The sequence below is a fragment of the Chiloscyllium plagiosum genome, unplaced genomic scaffold, assembly GCF_037043375.1.
Source record: "Chiloscyllium plagiosum isolate Xiang-an unplaced genomic scaffold, Cpla_swu_hap1 HiC_scaffold_5, whole genome shotgun sequence".
NCBI classification, from domain to species: Eukaryota; Metazoa; Chordata; class Chondrichthyes; order Orectolobiformes; family Hemiscylliidae; genus Chiloscyllium; species Chiloscyllium plagiosum.
The window spans coordinates 109,753,796-109,779,917 of record NW_028270143.1 but is presented as its reverse complement, the minus strand read 5'-3'; the positions used below and the strand labels follow the sequence as shown (position 1 = coordinate 109,779,917).

The window sequence follows — 26,122 nt, the reverse complement described above, 5'->3', positions numbered from 1 at the left end:
CTTCAGTAAAACCTAACCACAGACACCAGAAAACACCATATCTCATGGTACCTTAATGGATCTGATGACCAAGTATCACAATTGGTCTCAGTAGCTTTAGAATAAATTGGATTGTTGGATGGCAGGGTAGGGGGCAAATGAAGGAAAAAAGCCTGTTACAGTGGTTTACTTGCAATAATATTTGTTCATCATTGGTTCGGAATAACTTCTGGGAAGAAAGCTTGACGTCTGATTAATATGGGTCAGGCTGGTCTGGCTGTGTTACATTTACCCCCCTTTCCACATTACTAATGACAAAGGGGGAGGAGGAGTGAGTGAGACAGATGGTTAGGGTGACCAGAGTAAAAAAGAAAGACATCGTTAATGATGGCAAAGGAGAAAGAGAGATGAAAAATGGGTGCAAATAAAGGCATGAAAAGGAGAGAAAGGGTGTGCTTTGCTAGAGCAAATTTAACAGGACATTGCCGAGAGGGTGGGATGTAAGAAAATTGGAGGATCAAGGTCATACTCTCAAGTTGTAGAGCTTAACATTGAGTTCCAGAAGCTGTAGATATCTCCCCCACTTTAACAGCAGAAAAACAATCATTTCCCAGCCTCTTTCACTTCTGAGTTGTATTGGACTCAAATGTTAACTCTGTTTCTCTCTCCACAGATGCTGGGTTTCTCCATTATCTTCTGTCATGAATTCGGTAAAAGTAGGAATTGGTACATTATCATAAGGAGGCTTGTACACAATAAAATCCCTTGACAGATGTTGTTGGCAGCTCCTGCTCTTGATAGGGCCACTCATGGCAAAAATGGGGGTTCAGAAAAAGTGTTGTACAAAAATTTCTCAAGGTGAGAAATAGCAGAGGGACACTGATGACTACAGTGGAAAATTGAACTGGAATTGAAAAATTCATCTTTGAACTGTGACCACCATCCTATTTGGACCATGTGAGCAGCGATGACGCCTAAGGTCTTCATTAGTAGTTTTCCACCTGGGTGCAGTCAGCAGATACCCAACAGAACAACTGTTGTCATGACATTTCCATACTGCCATGGATCAGTGACAATAAGAACACTAAAGAAATTCAATCAGTTGTGCCTCTTGCATAACTCGAATCAGTAAGATGATATATAAAACATTCATGTCAATAAAACATGAGTGTCCTCAAAGCCAGCACCACAAGTATTCAAGCAAAATTCTTGCAAAATCAAGTTCAATGGAGTGGACACAAGAGGGTCGCAAAGTGTTTTCCCCCGCCCAGGTCCAATTTTCGCAACTCTCAATTAGCCAAAGTTCCAGGTGAGCGCAAAGAAAATACTTGAAAGACACTCTGAAGTTCTCCTTGAAGCATGGAAGTGATTGGAGAAGCAGATTGTTACCAATCATTCAAAACGGTGACAACTTACAAATCAAGGCCTTGAGTAACAAAGTCTTATTGGTGCAAAGAGAAAAGATATTGTGCACTCTTAACCCCACTACCTCTTAGTTCATGCTGCCTCACGTGTCAAGAATTCACCTGTACTGAGGAGCAATAGTAAATGCTTGTGATCAAGAATTCTCAAATCTGGGGATGATTGGGCAAAACTGATTCAACAATTTTAAAAACTGACAATTACATTAGGGGAAACATATCTTGCAGCCATTACAAGGATAGCACACAGTCTGTTTAAAATCTAGTAGACAAAGTTAATACTGTTAGAAGTCTGTGTTCATAGACAGCATCATACAACAACTAACAATGGATTTTCTTTCTTCAAAACAGAAGAAAGCATTGAGATTAAACGACATTTTGTTGTAGATAAATAGTTAATCAACAGGTGAAAGTATTGACTGGTAACTTGCCATAAACAAACTAGTTATTTACTAATTCAGACAAAATAAAGGTATTTACACTGTGCGTGACCTTGTATACTTCACAGCAGCAAATTCAATGCGCTTCATGCTGCAACAAACACCAAAGAAGCTGCTTTGATGCTTGTGCACGACTGTGTGAAAGTTCATTATCATGAAACATTTAGCGTTCAATACAATCCATATTTTATCAGCTGCGTTTTTGTATTTCTCCAATCCCTTTCATGTTTGTGTTTCACACTTCAGCAGTAAAAACAGCTGAAATGTTAATCGAGCTTTCTGAAACCATACATAATTTTGTGTTGAAAACCAGCTCAAAAATAAATTAAGATTATAGCACTGCTAAATTAAAGTAAATTCAAAAAGTTATTAACCATATTCTGTTGACTACCTTTGAAATTTTCACAAAAGAGAAGTGTATTGATAGTTTTAAAGGATTCAATAATCAGGGACAGACAAAAAACACAGGGATTAATGATATCTTCAAACATTTCCAAATTTCTAAACAAGAAATTATGCATTTGATAACATATAATATTTTGTTTTATAACACATCAATACGTTTCAACTAGATTAGCACTTAGTTCTTCAAAAGTAGCTCAAATGGTTGAATGTGAAAATCAATTTTAAGACTCAAACATCATAATCTAGATGGATACAGAATTATAAAACAATTGTATCAGAATGTGAATGATGGAGGCTTCAAGGTTGTCACCATTGAATGTTCTAACAAATAATATTCAAAATCCATGAAACCAGTCTTGCAGCAACACCTGATATTTTCCATTCTATAATGCATGATATTCATCTTTCAAATCTACAGAACACCAAATTTTATTGCAGGAACACATGTTAATTTGAGGTCAATTTGCACCTTAAAGAGGAAGTTGGCTTGAAATGTGTTTCTTGTGGGTTTTGGAGGTACAAACATAATTTCTTTGAGGGAGGGGTAAGAGATTTGGTGCTCTTTGATGTACAGGATTAACAGCTGGTAACAGTGAACCAAAGCAGCAGAATCAATATCACACAGGTGCTGATGGATAGGTTTTTCAGCTTGGGGATATTATAAACCTATTGAAGTTTTTAAACCAGAAACATACCAATCTGTTGAGTTTTAGCATCCATACTTCAATAAGATCAATGCCCAGGTATCTTAAGATCTCCCTGTATAACGTTTTTTTGGATCCACTCCTTTTTCACCAATACTATTTAGATGCACTAATTATGTACCTCACTGCCTATTTGACTGAAGAGAATCACCAGTTGCACAGATAGATACATAAAATTAGTACACCACAGAAAATGGGAGGGGAGAGATGGTGGTATAGTGGGAATGTTATCGGACGAGTCATCCAGAGGCCCAATCTGATGTAAAAGGGACATACCAGCTACTGGAATGTAAATTGAATTAAGAAATCTAGAATTGCAAAGTTACTTTCAATAATGATGACCCTGAAAATAGACTACATTGTTGTTTAAAAAAAAGTCCTTAAGGGAAGGAAATCTGCCATTCTTGCCAGGTCTGCTGTATGTACGACTCCATAGCCAAAGCAACGAAGTTAACTCTTAGCTGTCCCCTGTGAAATGACCAAGCATTAAGTTCAAAGGTAGTTAGGAATGGACACCAAATGTTGGCCTCATCAGAAATACATCCCACAAAAGAATTAAGAAAATAAAAATCAGAGGAAATTGGCCAGATCATTCTAAGAACAACCAAGTGATTCACAATCTCTGGAATATTATTTCTTTATCTCAGATATAGATATATTCTAATAGGATTCATCCAATTCCCTTTAAAAAGGCTACTTTTGAATCTGCAGCAGTCATCCTCTTGGTAGTGAGTGCCAAATCCTAACCATTCATGAGATTACAACTTTTCTTCATGTATCTATGGTTCTTTTGCCATTGGCCTGTACTTTCCAGTTACCCATTTATCAGCTACAGAAAACAACTTCTCTTTCTTTATTTAAATACTTCAAAGTTTTAAACACATCTAACAAATCTCTTATAAATCTTCTCTACTCCGAAGAAAACAACCCCAGCTGTTCTTAGTCTACTTAGGTAACTGCACTTGTCCTCTCCAGGAACTATTCTAGGAAATGTCTTTTGCACGCACTGCCATAAGTCTTCTTGTCCTCTTTGAAGCTATAGTGTGTCCAGATTTGGACTTAAGCAAAAGCTTTGACTAAATGTGGTTTACACTTGGTTCGAACAAATCCAGTAGCAATCAGAGAAGTACCCAGAACTATATTTTCCTGCTGAACCAAGAGACTAACCAATAATGTTCTGGCTGAGACATAATATGTGAGCATAAAGTAAAGATCAAGCCTGACAGTTCCTTCATCTACATAGCTTAGCTAGCTGACCACAAACAATAATGCATCTGTCCCTGGCCCAGATTTTCTGGAATCAACTTAAAGAGTAGGAATATTTCAACTCCAAAACATTTCGTTGTCCTTTCCCTCGCTTCATGGCAGCATAAGGAGGACATGTTTTGAAACGTTTTTGTAAAACTAATTCCACCTGTTTATGACCAGAAACAAGTTTAAAAGACTTCAAAACAGGATTTTTTGGCTTGATAAGAGCATACCTGGACTGGCACTTTTGCCATTCTTATCAATCCAACAAATACCACTTTGAATCATAAACTGAACTTTTGTTTCCCGCTGCACTTGATCAATTTCAATGTTGGCCTCATTGCTGTACCATTCAGTATGTGAATGCGATTTAGTTTAAAAGATAGAACATGCTGCTTCATGATTCGATGCTCTGCTACAACTCTTTGATCATGTGCACACATTCATGCTTACTGCCTAAATACAGAGAGGGGAAACAAATGAACACAATAGAAAAATCTGGTCTGGACAAAAATCAATTTTCGGTGTAAAAAACTAAATCATATTCAAATTCCAATGAAAGAATTAACAAGGGTCTGTGAATTTATAGAAGTATCAGGTAAATATACGAGGTAAGCATTAAAATATTTAATGTTTTATAGTTTCTTAATGACTTAGCATTAAACGTTTTTTGAATTGATGTGTGGAGTGCATTTTTAATATGGATACATTTATAAAATTTAAATTCCACCGAGTAACCTGAAATTCTAAGTAATCCCACCATCTTAATCCAACTTATTCTAATGTGAAATTTTGAAAGCAGTTTTGTTTGATTTTTAAAGGAAACATTCAATAAACATTTCTGAACATTCTAAATTAAAACGTGCATAATGATTCAGCAAGAATTTGAACTTAAATGCAATTCGTGTATCATTTTGTTCAGCTCAAACTTCAAGACCAGATCACCTAATAAGCCATATTTTTGAAGCATGCAAACAACAGACTGGACATTTTCCTTTGTTTTCCATAAAGCCATAAAATGAAACAGGACAATATATAATTCATCAACATAGATTCACGTACTCTAACGAAGAAGTTTTCTTTATTCTAGATCAATAACCTGAATGGCCCCTTGTCATCGAAGATAATCTTTGAGTATTAAGAGATCATGATGAATAAGACCAAAATAAATTGAAGATTAAGTGTGATCTTTCAAGATTGACCTCAGTCTTCAGATCCTACCAGTATTTCTGTAGGATTACAGTCAAACAGCTTTCAGAAATATGCTTTTCCTTCCATTAACAAAATTCAACTGATTTTTCCGCAGGCACCATTATTCATTAAAACATAATTTAGATTAGATTACTTAGTGTCGAAACAGGTCCTTCAGCCCAACAAGTCCACACCGACCCGCCAAAGCGCGCACACCCAGACCCATTCCCCTACATTTACCCCTGCACCTAACACTACGGGCAATTTAGCATGGCCAATTCATCTAACCTGCACATTTTTGGACTGTGGGAGGAAACTGGAGCACCCAGAGGAAACCCACACAGACACAGGGAGAACGTGCAAACTCCACACAGTCAATCGCTTGAGACGGGAATTGAACTCGGGTCTCTGGCGCTGTGAGGCAGCAGTGCGGGAATTGAACTTGGATCTCTGGCACTGTGAGGCAGCAGTGCTAACCACTGTGCCACCGTGCTGCCCACTTCTTTGTTCGTTTGATGTATTTGTGGAGAGGCAAAACCATAGGGCATAGGTTTAAGGTGAGGGGGGAAAAATTTGAAAAGGATTCACACCAAAATTGAAGGTGTAGTGGACAGTGAAAGAGGTTACATCAGACAACAATGGGATATTGATCAGATGGGACAAGGGGTGGCGGATGGAGTTTAATTTAGACAAATGTGAGGTGCTGCATTTTTGAAAGGCAAATCAGAGCAGGACTTATACATTTAATGCTAAGTGTTGCTGGGAGTGTTGCTGAACAAAGTGACCTTGGTTCATAGTTCCTTGAAAGTGGAGTCGCAGGTAGATAGGATAGTGAAGGCAGCATTTGGTAAGCTTTCCTTTATTAGTCAGAGTATTGAATACAGGAGTTGAGAGGTCATGTTGTGGCTGTACAGGACATTGGTTAGGCCACTTTTGGAATATTGCTCACAATTCTGGTCTCCTTCCTATCAGAAGGATGTTGTGAAACTTGAAAGGGTTCAGAAAAGATTTAGATTACAGTGTGGAAACAGACCCTTCGGCCCAACAAGTCCACACCGACCCGCCGAAGCGAAACCCACCCACACCCCTACATTTACTCCTTACCTAACACTACGGGCAATTTAGTATGGCCAATTCACCTGACCCTGCACATCTTTGGACTGTGGGAGGAAACCGGAGCACCCGGAAGAAACCCACGCAGACACGGGGAGAACGTGCAAACTCCACACAGTCAGTCGCCTGAGGCGGGAATTGAACCCGGGTCTCTGGCGCTGTGAGGCAGCAGTGCTAACCACTGTGCCACCGTGCCGCCCAAGGATGTTGCCAGGGTTGAAGGGTTTGAGCTATAGGGAGAGGCTGAATAGGCTGGGGCTATTTTCCCTGGAATGTCAGAGGCTGAGGGGTGACTTTATAGAGTTTTATAAAATCATGAGGGGCGTGGATTGGACAAACAGACAAGGTCTTTTCCCTGGAATGGTGGAGTCCAGAACTAGAGGACAGAGGCTTAGGATGAGGAGGGAAAAATTTAAAAGGGACCTAAGGGGTGACTTTTTCACGCAGAGAGTGGTGCATGTATGCAATGAGCTGCCAGTGGAAATGGTGGCGGCTGGTATAATTACAACATTTAAAAAGCATCTGGATGGGTACATGAATCAGAAGGGTCCGGAGGGATATGGAGACAGTGAGGTCTGCAGATGCTGGAGATCAGAGTTGAGAGTGTGTTGCTGGAAAAGCAACAGGTCACGCAGCATCTGAAGAGCAGGAAAATCAACGTTTCGGGCTGGAGCCCTTCATCAGGGTATATAAATAGGAAGGGTTTAGAAGGATATAGGGTAAATGCTGGAAAATGGGACCAGGTCAGATTGGAATATCTGGTCAGCACTGATAAATTGGACCAAAGGGTCTGTTTCCGTGTTGTACAACTCTACCATTCTATAAATAATTTTTTAACAAAAGTATTGAATAGAATGAATGATTTAATTGGTGCCAGTATCAATGAAATATGAACTTGCATCCTCAACATCATGCACATTGGCCTTCATTTACACAGCTTAAAAATATAATCTCAACCTCTCAAATTTGTGATCAACAGCGATACTGGCTTCATCAACATATTTTAAAATGGGCTTACAGGTAAACATATTTCTCTAATATAAGCTTCTAATGAAGCACATTTGAAATCAATTGCTTGTTCGGAATGATTTGATGATCAAAAACCAAAAAAGCCAACAAGCTTGCTTCATGATCATGCATAATGGTAACGACTCCTCCAAGATGTGATGTGCAGCAAACCAGAAGATATCCTTAAGGATGCTCGCAAGTTATTTCACTGAAGATAATCGGTGTGCACAGCTGACTAAAAAATCTTAAAAGTACTGCAAATTGAAATTATATAGGTTGCTTACAACAGGGAAGAGATCATCGCACAACAACCTGTTCTCTGCAGTAGCGACATCAGTGTTCTGAATCAAGACCTCTCCCCGAAACTGACAACAACTTCTGGAGTCTGCATGTGCAATTAAATGCAAAATTCCTGAAGTTGCTTTCAGGAATTCTACATTTTTCTACACATGCACTGTTGAATAGCCAAGTAGAAATCACTGAACCAATGAGAAAATTTTTTCAGAAGTTGTACTCTGCTGAATAAGGTACAATTAGGTTTCTTTCTGATGTATTAAGTTCGCAATCACGACTGAGCAACCTTATCTCCTGCGAAACTAATTTTATATTTGCAGAATGGCAAATTTCTCCATTAGTTACTCATTGGTCTATACAATTTTATTTCCCACAGTACAGCAGGTCATTCAACATGTTCAAAGCTGACTTGGATAATATTTTGATCAACAAGCACGTTAAGGGTTTTGAGAGGCAGAATGCAAAGTGAAGTTAGGACTACAATCAGATCAACCATCATTTTAATCAAATGGCAGAGCAGGCTTAAGGGGTGGAATGGTATATTTCTGACCCTAAATGCTATGTATGTCATAAAAATACATATGATTCTACTTTAATCCCATGTGTCTGTTGCAATCATTTAATAACCTTTGTACAAACAGTCAATAAAAAGTGAAAAAAATTCAGTGTATTTTACTTATGGGTTTGTAGTCTGTGAGAATATTCCAATGTGATTCACCACTGACATCACTGTGACTAGAACTCTGATGCCCCAAGACTTGTTGCCAGAATAAATTTGCTCTTGAGAAGACAAGAATCCACACTAGAGATCCTGGAGTATTCTTTTTTTTATTTTTGAGGCCAACTGTTACTTCAATATTTATCATGGAATCAGGACTAAACTGAGCTCAGTGTTCTACATCAGTAACCTATTCAACAGTCCATGTTACTTCCCCTTTATTCCTGAATAAGTAACATTTTCTCCCTATTAATTGAAAACTTCACACATTGACAAAATTGACATTGAACAATTTCCCCAGTCACTTTCACAAACTTGCAGGCTTCCCTTTTCCAAAAAAATCAGGTCCAATTTAACCTTACCTCAAATAATAAATTCCTAAATATTACAATCAATTTCATTGCTGGCAATGTCACATTTTCCATAATTAGGTTATTAGAACAGCACTCAATATACCCCTGTTGAATATCTAATTGAATGGCTCAAGGGCCATTATTCATGTTTCTATGTATGTAGTCTGTTGGGAATGCATGTCTATAAGAAAATCAGCTTACAATTTTTCTCTCTCGTAAGAGATCACAGGTTAGATATCTTTGATTTTTTTGACATCTGCACTTTAAATTGTTTATTAATATTTATTGTAACGTAACCAAGTTTCTTGGAATAAATTTAGGGATGGCAGGAAATTGACAAGACATTTCTACAGTAAATCACAATTGAAGGCTCAATGATGTTCCAGCAAAACCCAATAATAAACATGATGGGCAGTCAGTGGGAGAAAATGCAATCTCCAGTATCAGTGAAGTGAGATTCCAGGGCCTATTCCCAGATGCATTTCTGAATGGCTGATACATTGATATGGTCTGGGGAGTTGTGATCCAAATATATGAGAATATGGAGTGGTGGTCCCAAAGTCACTGGAGAGGGGGAGAAGGCAACAAGGGAAAGAGAGATAGACTAAGAATTGCTTTCCTATTTGGATTTTTCTGCAACAGCCTCTATTTTCTTCCTCCCTTCCCCCCCATTCCTTGACTGTTTCTATAGTCCTAGGGCATAATGCCGGATTAAAGCAAGTTTCTAGTGCAATAGACACTTGTACATCATGCAGTCAGCAAACAAAATTGTGTATATCATTACGTATGCTTTGGGGAGCTTTTAGACGAGAGTTTTAAACGTATTACCTAATCACAGGTGAACAGCTATTTCTTAGTTCAGAAACCTGGTTGGTGTTTTTTGTTAATCTGGAACTATGTGAAAGATAAATCAGGTTCTTGCATACTTGGATAAACGTTTTAATTTTTGCAATGGCTCTGGAAATAACAGCGTTTGATTTCACAGCCCTGCCCCACCGACACTTGACATTTCACAAATCTTTCTGCTGACTACAAAGGTACAAGTGTAATGAAATATTTTGACCTTCTTGTATTAATGCAGCTTCAATGATATTCAAGAAGTCTGGCATCAACCAGAACAACGCAACCTGTTAAGACTGGCACAAACAGAGGACTGCAGATGCTGGAGATCAGAGTCAAAAAGTGCGGTGCTGGAAAAGCACAGCCAGTCAGGCAGCATCTGATGAGCAGGAGTCAACGTTTTGAACATAAGCTCTTCATCAAGAATGTGACATTCCTGATGAAGGGCTTATGCTTGAAACGTTGACTCTCCTGCTCCTCAGATGCTGCCTGACCAACTGTGCTTTTCCAGCACCGCACCTTTTGACTCTCAAGACTGGCACTACAGTAACCATTTTAAATACTCATCATAAGCTTAAATTGACTGTAATGTGTACCATCAACAGGCTTCATTACAAAAACACAAAAGCTTCTTCAACACCACTGTAAAAGCCCACAACCTATGCTCTAGTAAAACAACGACAACAAGAGTGTGAAAACACCAACCTCTTGAGAGCATGTTCTACTAAACTACACACTTTCCTTACCTGATATGTCAATATCCTGGAAATGCTTTTAACATTATACCATGATGGCACAAGAAGATAGCTCATGACCACCTTCACAAGTTTCAGAAGTGTTATGAAGGAAATGTTGGGTACTATCTCTTTTAATGTTATCTATATACGTGCTTCTTTATTTCCTACACTGCAACAGTAATTCAACAAAGCTTTTTGGGATACTAAGATTCTGAAAAGCAATACACAAGTTCTTTCTTCAACTGGCAAAGAACATTACAAATGTGCACCAGTTTCTTCTCTTTTGGTGCAAAAGCAAATTAAAATGGGAACTGCTGACAGACAATAAAAAACATTCCAAAAATACTTGTTTTTCTTTTAAAAACTCAATCAATTCTAGAGTTTAAAGAAGTATTGAACCAGCTTATCTTATGGACCCTCATCGTTGGGGATTTGATCACTGACTTTGAAATGAAGCAGAGTGAACTTCAAACTGTTTGAATGTATTGAGAGTTCTCCCTGCTGGTTGATGTAGGGTTTGCATCATCAAGTTACTGCCTACAATCACAAACTTGAATACATAAAAATCAGCCTGAACATGATTATATGATTCACTGATACACCTAATGAATAATTTTCATAAAAACTAATCCTTTAACTACTCACATCTCACACTTGCATATTATTTTGTTAAGACATCAGTTGAAAGATTAAACAACAGTAAATGGCAAGATTGAAAACAGTAGCAGACAAAACAAAAAAGTTACACAACATCCAACTTCATGAATATCAAGAGAACAATCCCTGAAGCAGAATTGCAGTTAATTAATACCTGTGATCCTTTTGGCATTGCAGTTTCATCAACCAACAGAGCCAGGATATTGAAAGCAACCAAAAGGACAGAAATTGTCTGTAAGACATAATTTGGTCATTAAAAGTCTGTGGAAAAACATTGATATTAATAGATTTCCTCACATACAATATTTACTGCATATTAATAATGTTTACATTGCAAATCTGTATAATGTCATTTCCAAAATAAAATGTTATGGAGTTTTTCAAACTTTTCAGAAATAGTATGTACATAGAGTGTTTATTATACCTTTATTATTATGAAATACTATACAACTTTCTAACAGAAACAAAACTATGATCATTAAATTGAGCTGTAAACATTTTGTAATACTATTTCTTTTCATCATGCATTCATCCTGAAAAAAGCTCGATACGGAAAGATGTTTGTTTCATCTCATCCAAGACTGAACGTTGTCATACCATCGGAATAGACAACTGCAAGCCTTTTTAAATTAATCAAAGCCGTGCTTGCACATATTATAAACTCAGAAGATAAAAGTATAGGTCCTTGTGTTAAGCTGATGCTAATAAATTGTAATGGCTGTCTTATAACCTTATCCATTCTTTCCTTCTATAACTAACTTCGAACATTAATTTTTAGAAAAAAAAACATTCTTGCCAGGAAAGACTGGGATTCTATGTGAGCTTTATGATTCAGTCAGCCCACCTCCTTTCACGCCTCCCTCAACACACACACGTCAAAAAGCCAGTGTGGTCATGAGACAGAGGTTCTCTTGTCAGCCACACAAACTTTAAATGCCCAAGTATTAACATGCTATTAAAGTCACAAGCAAAGAAATACCGTCTAGTCACTGTCACATTGCAAGTAAAAGTACTCACTCAGAGCTAGAAACCAACTAGTTAGTTAGTGAGCAAGCCAGACAAAAGATAACAGGACAACCAAAGAACTCTCCCTCGCACTTAATGCCAGAATTCAATCGTGGTCAAAAGGAATCAGAACCACAGAATCTCAACCAACCTACAAAACAATCTTGAGATCAGCTATTTAATAAACATCGCCAATGCTACTGATAACCTCCACTGCAATGGCTGCAACATTCTATTACCAAACTTCAAACAATTCACAGACTGATTCTTGAACTTTCCTCTTATTTCTAATTTATGTGTATGCACGCTGTGATTTTATTTCTTCTGAGGTTTTTCTAGTATAGAAAACATTGGATGCCCAACAGGATTTGGGGCTTTAGGGTGCATAGCTCTTGAAAATGCCATAAATAAGTGCAGAAAAGAGTCAAGGCAGCTAATGGAATGCTGGCTTTCATATTGCAAGGTATGGAATACAGGAATGCAGGTGTTATGCTGTAGTAACACAAAACATTAGTTAGATCTCACTTAGAGTAAAGTGAGCAGATCTATGCATCACATATTAGGAAGGATGTTTTGGCCCTGAAGGGGGGTTCAGAGCAGGTTTACAGGGTTATGAGGGGCTATGAGGAGAGATTGGATAAATTAGGTTTTTATTCTCTGGAATTTGAAGGTTAAGGATGATTTAATTAAGGTCTTCAGGAATATTAACAGGGAAAGGCGGAGTAAATAAAGATTACGACAGGTTGAAGGTTCTGGAACTAGAGGACGTAAAATACCAAGAATTAGGGCCATTCAAGTGAGATGTTAGAAGAAGCAAAAAGAGTAGTGGATGTTTGGAACAGTGTTTCTCAAATGGCAGTCAACGTGAATTCAATTGTTAGATTTAAATCTGAGGAAGACAAATTTTTGTGAAGCAAGAGTATTAAGGTATATGTGCTCAAGACAGGCATATGGAATTCGGCCACAGATCTCCCATGATCTTAGCGAATGATGGAGTGGGCTCAAAGGCTGAAGGGCCGACTTGTGCTCATGTGTTCCTAAAATCACATTTTGTTAACTCAAGGAAGCCTGGTTGAGTTGGCTATTTTTTCAAAAACACAAGCTCATTTGGGTCTGGGAGAAAAGTATCCATAAGGAAAGCGATCCGTTTTTAAATTAACTTTGGTGTTACTAACCAAGGGAGTGGGTGAATAAAGAAGGGGAGCCAGTTCACCCGTGCTCATCCGGGAGCTTATAGATTTGTGGCATCTCATCTGAATCCGTAACAAGTTAGTGGAACACCCTTGACACCAGACTCTGGGCATAACACCACTAAGCAAAAATGGTTGTTCTTCATTTACTTTGAATATAAACTATTAGAAATGTAAAAGTTATACTACGGATTATATATAAAAATTTGGTAACAACTGGGAATAATACAGACACTTGCATTATCTGCACTAATTTTTAACAAAAGCAGCTCACCGTTCCTGACAGTAGTATCAGCATGACAACAGGATAAACCAGATTCCGCTCCCATGCGGAAGCTTTCTTGCGTCGTTCTTAAGAAAAGAAAACACCAAACTAATTAAAAACTTCTGTCAATGCAACATTGCTCAAAGTTTTAAACTGAATTCGGTTATAGCAAACAGTAAAAATGGCAACTGAACAGAGCTATTTCTCAAGTTTAATATGAAACAGTGCTCAAAATACTGAAGCAGCAGATGAATTCACCTGGAAATCCTCAAAATGCCTCTGTAAATTAAATCACAGGCCCAACCAATTAAAGAAGTTGTTCCCATGGAGCTGAGACATTTACTGGTCGGGGGATGGGAGAGGAGGAGGAGGAGGATGATGATACTAGAGGGATGTGGGGAGGAAGACACTGCAAGAGGAGTGCAAGGAAGGAAATGTGACAACAAGAAGGCTGGAAGGGGAGAAGGTGGCTGCCAGAGGGGTTGGGGAAGAGGACAGTGGCAAGAAAAGTTGGGTGGAGGAGAAGTGGGCAAAGAGGAGGGTTGTGCCAGAGGGGCGTTGGAAGAGCATGCCAGGAAGATGCAAGGAGTGGGAGATGGTGACAGGCTTGTGGGGGAAGAGGGAGGTTACAAGAGTGGTGAGTTTAGGGTTGGGGAGAAGGAGACTAAAGAGGTGTGGTGATGGAAAAGGGAGGCTACAATGGGGCATAGAGGGGAGATAAAAGGTGTGGGGGGTGATAGCAGTGAATGGGGAAAGTAGTGGGAAGGGTGCAAAGGAGAACAATTATCGAAAAATAAATAGAGTTAATTAGGAGTGAAGAAAATATGAAATCACCAAGTAATAAATTCCTTGCACGTGACTGTGGAAATTCTATTTTAAGGCTACCTATATTCAGAATCTATTATATGGGGAAAAATGTTGCTGCTATTGTGTTGAATCCACAATATATCAATTTTCAATTTAAATCTCAATTTTGAGATCTGATGTTCAGAATAAAGGACAGAAACTGTTGAGTTAAGTTGTTCCAGCTCTGTGTATATGTGATGGAAACAAATTTCCTGAGATTGGACCTATCTGCAGAATATGTTTGTAGTGATACTTGTGTGTGCCCAGAACTGTACATCAGGTAACTTTGAAAGAAAACTTTTGCTAATTTATGTCTGTTGACACATGTCAATTTAAACGCTTCCATGTCTAGGAAATTAATGCTTTTCTTTGGTATTATATCTCTATTTTTAATGGAGAACCAATAAATATTGATACTGACAAATTCATTTAATTCTGCATCCACCCCAAAAACCAAAGTCGCCCCTGATAAAATCTCAAGCAGACTCCTCACAAAAATTATTTTGACTTCTAATACCGAATGTAGAAATTACATTATTTTGCTACTTTACAAATTGCAATATAGAGCTCTTTATCAAGTGATTTAAGACTCCCAGGTGCACCTTAACAAACTGTTATATAAAAGGGATAAACCAAATCCATATAAGAGTACAAATGGATAAATTCCATCCCAATTGCCAAAATATATAATTCCCAAGGAAGGTGCAGCGTCTGAGCAATTTTCACATTATTTTCATCAAGCCCTCCAGTGGCAAAACTGCAATTATCCGGATATATTCAACTAGCTGTTTAAAAGTTGAATTCATATTACACAACATTTTAAACAAATAGCACATTGTCTCTTGCATTAATGTGTGCAGGAAAATTACAGTTTAAATGTTTAAACAGCATTGGTTTGAGGCAAATTTTAAATGAATCTTAATCCCTAGTCTGTGTTATACATGGTCTGTGAGTGGAGTGTAACTAGGATTCATAGCATAATCGATTTGCTTGTTGCTCAGAAAAAAAACATCTATATCATTTAAAACATAGCCTGGAAATTGATGCTTGCATTCTGTAATCCATTTTGATTCTAAGTAACTACTGTTTTACAGCATCATATGGCAATGGAAGAAAAAAAACTAGAAAGATTTTGCCATGAATTCTGCAGGATCTCAGTATAAGTAGAGCTTGCACGTATCCCCTCACTACCCTACTCATCACCTCTGTGCTTGATTTACATTTTCTCCTCAATTTTTCTGAATCTGTTCCTGGTTTTGAAGAAAGACAAAAAGTAGCAGCAATTGTTTGGTCTTCATAACTGCTAATTTCTGCAGCTTTTCCTGTTACTTGAGATTTCCAGTTCTTTCTTTGTATTCAACTGTTTAAATGTAGAATTATTCTTTTCGCTTGAGAAAAATGAATGCAAAAAAATACCAAGTTTTGATCTCTTGCTTCTTACACCATCCAATTCTTGCTCAAGTTCGTCAGAATCATATTTCAAATAGGATGTCATATAAGCACCTAAGGGAAGAGAGAAAAGTGTATGATATGTTTGCTGTTATACCTTTTCTCTATATTTCAATATATGATTGTATTTAATTATCCATTCCTTAATTTCTAATAGCAATGGAAAGGTACCTGTTACCAATGTTCAGTTACCACCTGCATATTCCTCAAACAATTCTGGCTTCACTGAAAAGATGACAGCTTTACCTGGTCAGTCCCCTGTTCACATATTATTAGTTTTCACAAAATTGCTCAATAGATGATAAATATGCCACATAACATTAAATGCAACTACTACAAAATTAACAGTTTCCTTTCTAAATAGATTTGTGGTAGCTAGATGTTAGTTCAATTTCATCCTTTTTATACTACATGAAACAGACAATTGCAAAGGTAACAAGCCATTACTGAGTTTTACTCCACGATTCAACATACTCAATAGTCATATCAGAACTGGATGTAGGTTTGCTTGCTGAGCTGGAAGGTTCATTTTCAGACATTTCATCACCATACAAGGTAACATCATCAATGAGTCTCTGGATGAAGCGCTGGCGCCATGGCCTGCTTTCTATTTATGTGTTTAGATTTCCTTGGATTGGTGACATCATTTTCTGTGGTGGTGTCATTTCCAGTTCTTTTTCTCAGGGGGTGGTAAATGGGATTCAAGTCAATGTGCTTGTTGATAGAGTTCCGGTTGGAATGCCATGCTTCTAGGAATTCTTGTGTGTGTCTTTGTTTGGCTTGTCCTTGGATGGATGTCTTGTCCGAATCGAAGCGGTGTCCTTCCTCATCTGAATGCACAGATACTAGTGAGAGTGGTTCATGTCTTTTTGTGGCTAGCTGATGTTCATGTGTCCTTGTGGCCAGTTTTCTGTCTGTTTGTCCAATGCCATTTTAGAAAAATGGAACTTGCAGTTAAAACTTCATGAATAATCATTGTACAAGTTTAAGATTTTCTCCTCACAGGAAAATGCAGTTTCATCTGGAACTACACAGGTAAAGGAGTCATTCTCAAACTCTGATAAGGTCCATAATGTAATAAAAATCACATTAATGAACACTAAGAAATAGCTCCATCATACTCCTGTTATGTGAAACTGAAACAAGATGGTTTCAAGAGGGAAGATACACTAAAAGCTAACCAAAAGGTACCTGGTAACAGCTACAACCAATTATCAAACTATATAGCCTGTGACAGTCAGACAGCATTTATAAAGAGGACTTCTGTCAGCTTTCATGGCTAGCCAGGCTTCACAGACTCCAGATTACAAACTGGATGAACCTCCACAAGTGGACTCGCAACAAGACCTGAGGGAATGGATCGTGTGAAGTACAGTTCAATGGAATGGATAATGGATAAGCTGGACAAGCTCATTGCCCTAATCTTAAGGGTTTCTAAAAAACATTTCCGAAGTTTACGATCCAAATCAGTCCTGTTTTCACTTAATTGGTTAGGTCTTGCTCTAAACTTCGTGAGACATCACCCCTGTCAAAATACTCAAAGTTGGTCTAGTTACCTAAACAATTTTAATTCTCTGCCCTAATGTAATTAATTCTGGTCTCATTCAAGCAAAATATATATATTACCTATTAACACTACAGACTTGTTGATTTGATTATCTTAAAACAAAGAAATTAACCATATATTGTCGGCATCTTGGAGACACACAAAGCTATGTGCATTCGCTGACTTTTTTCTCAATAAATTTGATTAATAGAGACAATATAACTCCCTAGAATACTTGTGCCCTCTTTTAGGGCATTTTATAATGCAAACAGAAAACTTTTAAAAGGTCATGTACACAAGCAACACCCAGTGCCAGAGGACTCATAAATGGCGCTGAACATTGTGCAATCATTGGTGAACATCCCCACTTCTGATAATAAGAAGAAGAGGTCACTGATGAAGCAACTGAAAATAGTTTGGCCGATGATACTGGCCTCTTTAGGGGCACAGTAATATTTTCCCTATCACTGGACTAATCGGCCCAGGATTAGGTCCCACTGCTCGAGAGGTGTGTAATAAAAACTCTGAATAGATTAAAAAATATCTAACCCAAAGCGATCACGTCTGATCTCTGAAGCTAACCAGGTTCAAACCTAGTACTTGGATGGGAGACTGCCTGGGAATACCAGGTGCAGTAGCTTCAGAGTCCTCTTGTGGCACAGTGTAATGTCCCTGCACCTGGAGGCCCAGGTTCACGTTCCACATGCTCCAGGGATGTGCAGTTACATTTTGAACAAGCTGATTAGAAAAATTGGTCAAATAACTTTTTCTTCTTAAATTTAACCTTTGAAATGTGCAGAGATGGCCTGGAGTTGAGATGACTGACCCATATAAGCTACTAGTAAGATGGCAGCAGAGTATTGCTTCTGAGCCTCTGGCTTGACTGCTCTGTGTGCTTTTCTCTTTTATTTCTTTTCTTTTATTTATCTCTTTTCTCATGTTTTTTTTCTTCTCTTTTATTTTACTTATCTCTTGTTGAAGAGCTCGGTCACAGCAATGGCTACAGTGGGGCTGAGTCCACTTAGTGCGGACTTGAGTTGGCCCAGCGCATTCACGGGGGCAAAGGAGGTAGGTTTGGGCCCAATCTGAGACCTGGCAGCATCAGCAGTGGCTGCACAGGTAAGATGGGCCCAAAGCAGACTCATGGAAGCAGCCGAGTCAAGTTTGGGCTAGTGCCGTACCTGGCGGCATTGGTGGCAAAATCAATTGAGGACTCAGTGGCGAGGGTGCCAGTGGAAGCGAGATGGCACTGAAGAGTGGCGAAATTTGTTCCAGTGGCAAAGGGTGCAGCAAATGGGGCTCATGACAAGCCACCTGGCCCATGGCAGACCACTTAACAAGGACTGGAAATCTGAACATTTCTCTATTTTTCTGCCTTTGTCGTCTACGTTCTGGCTTATTTTGCTGAGTTTTAAGATGGTGCCACAGATGATGTTAGACAGGATTTCAGGGAGCTAGGTTGGAAGCTCAGAGTTAGAACGAACAGAGTTGTTGTCTCTGGTTTGTTACCCGTGCCACGTGATAGAGATTCGAGGAATAGGGAAAGAGAACACTTAAATGCGTGGCTACAGGGATGGTGCAGGAGGGAGGGATTCCGGTTTTTGGATAACTGGGGTTGTTTCTGGGGACGGTGGGACCTCTATAAACAGGATGGTCTACACCTGAACCTGAGGGGCACCAGTATCCTTGGGGGGAGGTTTGCTAGTGCTCTTGGGGGGGGTTTAAACTAACTCTGCAGGGGCATGGGAACCCAGATTGTAGCTTCAGGGTGCAGGGCCTGGAGTGTAGGGAGGTTAGGAACATGGCATCAATTTCCAAGGAGGGTGCCTGTAAACAGGAAAGTGGCTTGAAGTGTGTATACTTCAATGCAAGAAGTATACGAAATAAGGTAGGTGAACTTGCAGCGTGGGTTGGTACCTGGGACTTCGATGTTGTGGCTATTACGGAGACATGGCTAGAACAGGGACAGGATTGGCTGTTGCAGGTTCCAGCATTTAAATGTTTTAGTAGGGTCAGAGGTGGGGGTAAAAGAGGGGGAGGTGTGGCATTGCTTGTCAAAGATAGTATTACAGTGGTGGAAAGGACGATGGATGAGGACATGCCATCTGAGGTAGTTTGGGCTGAGGTTAGGAATAGGAAAGGTGAGGTCACCCTGTTAGGAGTCTTTTACAGGCCTCCTAATAGTCCTAGAATCATTGAAGAAAGGATAGGGAAGGTGATTCAGGAGATGAGTGACAGTAATAGGGTGGTTGTTATGGGGGACTTTAACTTTCCTGATATTGATTGGGAAAGCTATAGCTCAAGTTCGTTAGATGGGTCAGTGTTTGTTCAATGTGTGCAGGAGAGTTTCCTGACACAATATGTAGACAGGCCAACAAGAGGTGAGGCTATACTGGATTTGGTTCTGGGTAACGAACCAGGCCAGGTGTTAGAATTAGAGGTAGGTGAGCACTTTGGGGATAGTGACCATAATTCGGTGATTTTTACTCTCGTGATGGAGAGGGATAAGTGTGTACTACAGGGCAAGAGTTATAGCTGGGGTCAGGGAAATTATGATGCGGTGAGGCATGACTTAGGATGTGTGGCTTGGAAAAGTAGACTCCAAGGCAAGAGTGTAAATGATATGTGGAGCTTGTTCAAGGAGCAACTATTGAGTGTCCTTGATAATTATGTACCTGTCAGGCAGGGAGGAAAGGGTCGTGCAAGGGAGCCGTGGTTTAATAAGGAATTGGAATCCCTTGTTAAATGGAAGAGGGCGGCCTATCTCAAGATGAGATGTGAAGGTTCAATTGGGGCGATTGAGAGTTATAGGGTAGCCAGGAAGGACCTGAAGAGAGAGCTAAGAGCAGCAAGGAGGGGACATGAAAGGTCCTTAGTCGGTAGGATTAGGGAAAACCCTAAGGCTTTCTATAGGTATGTTAGGAATAAAAGAATGACTAGGGTAGGAATAGGTCCAGTCAAGGATAGTAGTGGGAAGTTGCGTGTGGAGGCGGAAGAGATTGGGGAGACACTGAATGAATACTTTTCTTCAGTATTTACTCAGGAACAGGGCATTGTTGTCGATGCGAATACTGAGTCACAAATAAGTAGAATGGATGGCTTTGAGGTATGTAGAGAAGAGGTGTTGGAAATCCTGGAAAAGGTGAAAATAGATAAGTCCCCTGGGCCTGATGGCATTTATCCTAGGATTCTCTGGGAAGCAAGGGAGGAGATTGCAGAGCCATTGGCCTTGATTTTTATATCCTCTTTGTCTACAGGAGTAGTGCCAGAAGACTGGAGGATAGCAAATGTGGTTCCCTTGTTCAAAAAGGGGAGTAGGGATAACCCTAGTAACTATAGGCCGGTGAGTCTCACTTCTGTTGTGGGCAAAGTCTTAGAGAGAATTGTAAGGGATAGGATTTATGCACATCTGGATAGGAATAATGTGATCAAGGATAGTCAGCATGGTTTTGTGAAGGGCAGGTCGTGCCTCACAAACCTTATTGAATTCTTTGAAAAGGTGACGAAGGAGGTTGATGAGGGGAAAGCGGTAGATGTGGTATATATGGATTTTAGTAAGGCGTTTGATAAGGTTCCCCATGGTAGGCTACTGCAGAAAATACGGAGATATGGCATTGAGGGTGAGTTGGAGGTTTGGATTAGGAATTGGCTGGATGGAAGAAGACAGAGGGTAGTAGTTGATGGCAAAGTTTCTTCATGGAGTGCCGTCACTAGCGGTGTTCCGCAAGGATCTGTTTTGGGACCATTGCTGTTTGTCATTTTTATAAATGACCTGGAAGAGGGGTTAGAAGGTTGGGTGAGCAAGTTTGCGGATGATACGAAAGTCGGAGGAGTTGTTGACAGTGAGGAAGGATGTGGCAGGTTACAGCAGGATATATAGAAGCTGCAGAGCTGGGCAGAAAGGTGGCAAATGGAATTCAATGTAGCTAAGTGTGAGGTGATTCACTTTGGGAAGAATAACAAAAAGATGGGGTACTGGGCTAATGGTCGGATACTTGGTAGTGTGGATGAGCAGAGGGATCTTGGTGTCCATGTACACAGATCTCTGAAAGTTGCCACCCAGGTAAATAGTGCGGTGAGGAAGGCATATGGCGTACTGGCTTTTATTGGTAGAGGAATTGAGTTCCGGAGTCCTGAGGTCATGATGCAGTTGTATAAGACTCTGGTGCGGCCGCATCTGGAATATTGTGTGCAGTTTTGGTCGCCATACTATAGGAAGGACGTGGAGGCACTGGAACGGGTGCAGAGGAGGTTTACCAGGATGTTGCCTGGTATGGAAGGAAGATCGTATGAGGAAAGACTGAGACACTTGGGGCTGTTTTCATTAGAGAAAAGACGGTTTAGGGGTGACTTGATTGAGGTGTACAAGATGATTAGGGGGTTAGATAGGGTTGACAGTGTGAACCTTTTCCCGCGTATGGAGTCGGGTATTACAAGGGGGCATAGCTTTAAATTAAGGGGGGGTAGATATAGGACTGAAGTTAGGGGTAGGTTCTTCACTCAGCGAGTCGTAAGTTCATGGAATGCCCTGCCAGTAGCAGTGGTGGACTCTCCCTCTTTATGGGCATTTAAGCGGGCATTGGATAGGTATATGGAGGATAGTGGGTTAGTATAGGTTAGGTGGGCTTGGATCGGCGCAACATCGAGGGCCAAAGGGCCTGTACTGCGCTGTATTCTTCTATGTTCTATGTTCTATGACACAACACTTTTCACAGTAGTTTGTAACAAAATGCATGTCACAATAAATAAATCAATAACCACAATCTTTGCACTAGGTATAACTCAAACCAAGAAATTTTCCTTAATTCTCACTGACTTTGGTTTACTACAGCGATTAGATATCACAGCCACTCAAATGCAACCTTGATGTCTACGGTAATCACTTGCGTCTCCCCACCAAAGTTCAGCTCTTTTGTCCATGTTTAAACCAAGGCCATAACGAGATCAGGAGCTGCGTGGGCCTGACAGAAACCAAACTGAGCATCAGTGAAGAGCTTATTGCTCAGGAACTTCTAATTGACAGCACTGTCGATGACCCCTTCCACACCTTACTGAAGGCTGAGAACATACTGCTGCAGCAATAATTGGCAATGTTGGATTTCTCCTTTTTACATTCAGAACATACCGAGACTCTCCCACTGGGAGCTGTAACCTCTCCACATCAACCCTGGCAAGCTGAGAAGAATCTTACTTATTTCAATGAGGTCTCCTCTCATTCTTCCGATCTCCAATGAGTACAGACCTAATCTACAGAAATTCCCCTTATCAGGAAACCCCTCCACATGAGGGACCAACCTACTGAACCTTCTTGCAACTGACTTTAATGTACATCTTTGGTTAGATGAGGAGACCAAAACTGTTCACAGTACTCCAATTGTGGTCTGTCTAATGCCTTTGCATAGCTTTGCAGGACTTCCTTAGTTTTAAACACCATTCTCTTTGAAATGAAAGCCTACATTCCACTTAATTTCCCTTATCACTTGTTGAACCTTGTGTAATTCGTGCCAGGGACTCCAAATTCCTTTGTGCAGCAGCTTTCTGTTGTCCTTCTCCATTCTGTCAAAGTGCATAACTTCACATTTTCCCCATTATATTCTATCTGCCAAGTTTTTGTCCATTCACTTAACCTGTCTATATGCCCCTGTAGACTGCAAGTCCTTGCTCTCCTGCCTATTTTTGTGTCATCCACAGACTCAGCTAGAGTACATTCACTTCCCTCATCCAAGGCATTAATATATACTGTAAGTGATTATGGCCCCAGCACTGATCATTGTGGCACTCCACTAGTAATAGCTCTGTAATGATGCTGCTGAACCATATTTAGCAATAGATATTGAAAGCCTACACTAAGAGTACATTCTTTGCCTTGGCCATCATCAGTGCTGCTTCCAATATAGAATAATACTGATTCGTTACATGGTTTGTGTTTTTTTTGTTTTCGGGGGGGTTGGGGGAACGGAAACGGATACAGAGAGTGAGAGACACTTGTTAGTCTGGCACCATGAGATTTAGTCAACTCCAGGGTCAATACCGAGGACTCCCAGGACACCAGCTGCCTAACTGTATACCACTGTGTTGCCATGTCCACTGATTTTATTCCACCAGCCTGGCTGTATACCTTTGGGTCACTATTTCTACTGGTTCTGTCCTACTGATTGGACAAGACATACCCAGGTATGGAAATGGTATTATCTGGGACATTGTGTATAAGGTGTGATTCCAAGAGTATGGTTAAGTCTGGTTGTTTCTGGATTAGGCTAAAAGAAAGCTCTCCCAATTTTAGCAAGAGCTCTCAGTTGTTAGGAAAGAGGAGTTCGAAGGGCAATTGGGACTGGGCTTGCCATGATCATTTCTGATGCCTAATCAATGCCAGATAGATCATCTGGTTCCTTTCCTTTCCTGAAACTTTTTATACCAATTAGATACAACTGAGTGGCTTGTTCGACCCTTTAGTTAGGAGTCAATCATATTGCATTGAACCACATGTACACCAGACCAGGTAAGGATGGCAGACTTCTTCACTAAAAGGACATTGTGTGAACTAGGTGGGTTTTTGCAACTACTGACAATCCAGATTTTGTTTTCAAGTTCAGACTCCACAAGCTGCCATGCTGGGATTGGAAATTAAATATCTGAGCATTACATGGGTGTGTGGTTTATTAGTGAAACAACAATACCACTATGCCATCACTTCCCTTTTTCTTTCTCCTACCTTTACTCTGTAATTTTGTACATTATTTCTATTTAAAGGAGCATTTAATGCCCTCTCGAATGCCTCAATTGAGCATGTTTTCATCACATTTCCAAGCATCACTGGACATCAGAGTGCATCTGGGAAATTAACAAACAGTGAAATTCACAACTAATCTTGGAGGAACTGTTAGGCGAAGTTCACAGCACAGAATCAGATAAGTTAATTGTTGTTTTAAGTCTGTCCAAGAGAAAGGTTGCAGCAGTGAGTATAGTGGATTCTTTCTTGATTATATGTTGTTGGAGATAAGTCTCTTGATTAAACTTAAAATATAAGCCATAGCTATTAATTTAACCTGGTGCAGTGTTTTGCAGAGGAATAAGACAGTGTTATTTTCTGGGTCTGTAGATTGTGAAGGAGCAAAAATGCCCTTAGCAGTGATATGTACTTCTTGTCAGATGTGGGAGTTTAAAGAGAGTTTAAGGGTTACTGCGGATTATATCCGCCATATATACTGTTGGATGCGAATCTTATCAGATCGAGTGGATCAGTTGGAGAGACAGATAGAAGCAATGAGGAATTTGCAACAGCAACAGTATGTGATGGATGGTAGTTATAGGAAGGGGGGAAAGTCTCAGATACAGTCACATAGACCCGTTAACTCCAGGAAGGGTAAGAGAGGTAGGCAGCTAGTGCAGGAGTCTTTTGTGGATATACCCATTTCAAACAGGTATGCTGTTTTGGAAAATGTAGGGGGTGATGGATTCTCAGGGGAACGTAGCACGAACAGCCAAGTTTCTGGTATTGAGACTGGCTCTAATGCAATGAGGTGTACGTCGGCTTCCAAGAGATTAATTGTGTTAGGGGATTCTGTCGTCAGAAGTACAGACAGACGCTTCTGTGGCCAGCAGAGAAAAAGCAGAATGGTGTGTTGCTTCCCTGGTGCCAGGATCAAGGATGTCTCAGAGAGGGTGCAGAATGTTCTCACGGGAAGAGGGGCCAGGAGGAGGTCATTGTCCACATTGGAACCAATGATATAGGAAGGGAAAAGGTTGAGATTCTGAAGGGAGATTACTGAGAGTTAGGCAGAAATTTAAAAAGGAGGTCCTCAAGGGGAGTAATATCTGGATGACTCCCAGTTCTACGAGCTAGCGAGGGCAGGAATAGGAGGATAGAGCAGATGAATGCATGGCTGAGGAGCTGGTGTATAGGAGAAGGATTCACATGTTTGGATCATTGGAATCTCTTTTGGGGTAGAAGTGACCTGTACAAGAAGGGGACTAATATACTGGCAGGGAAATTTGCGCGAACTGCTTAGGAGGATTTAAGCTAGTAAGGTGGTGGGGGGACCCAGGGAGATAGTGAGGAAAGAGATCGATCTGGGACGGGTACAGCTGAGAACAGAAGTGAGTCTAACCGTCAGGGCAGGCAGGGACAAGGTAGGACTAATAAATTAAACTGCATTTATTTCAATGCAAGGGGCTTAACAGGGAAGGCAGATGAACTCAGGGCGTGGTTAGGAACATGGGACTGGGATATCATAGCAATTACGGAAACATGGCTCAAGGATGGGCAGGACTGGCAGCTTAATGTTCCAGGATACAAATGCTACAGGAAGGATGGCGAGAGGAGGGGGAGTGGCATTTTTGATAAGGGATAGCATTACAGCTGTGCTGAGGGAGGATATTCACGGAAATACATTCAGGGAAGTTATTTGGGTGGAACTGAGAAATAAGAAAGGGATGATCACCTTATTGGGATTGTATTATACACCACCCAATGGTCAGAGGGAAATTGAGAAACAAATTTGTAAGGAGATCTCAGTTATCTGTAAGAATAATCGAGTAGTTATGGTAGGGGATTTTAACTTTCCAAACATCGTGTTTGGAAAGTTAAAATGTGTGTGTGTGAGTGTGTGAGTGTGTGAGTGTGTGAGTGTGTGATTGTGTGTGTGATTGTGTGTGTGATTGTGTGTGTGATTGTGTGTGTGATTGTGTGTGTGATTGTGTGTGTGATTGTGAG

At 40.0% G+C, this 26,122-nt stretch overlaps 1 protein-coding gene across 7 annotated transcripts in view; it reads right to left on the bottom strand.

The window, feature by feature from the left end:
* The window catches only part of lmbr1 (limb development membrane protein 1), a 268,615-nt gene that overhangs the window by 49,473 nt on the left and 193,020 nt on the right, over window positions 1–26,122 (bottom strand). For all 7 annotated transcript variants that reach the window (XM_087987559.1, XM_087987560.1, XM_043690708.2 and 4 more), the window contains 3 exons: window positions 15,831–15,917; window positions 13,578–13,654; window positions 11,263–11,340 (listed from right to left, as the gene is read on the bottom strand). In XM_087987559.1, the coding sequence (XP_087843685.1) occupies window positions 11,263–11,340; window positions 13,578–13,654; window positions 15,831–15,917 (242 nt within the window). The remainder of the gene's footprint in view (window positions 1–11,262; window positions 11,341–13,577; window positions 13,655–15,830; window positions 15,918–26,122) is intronic.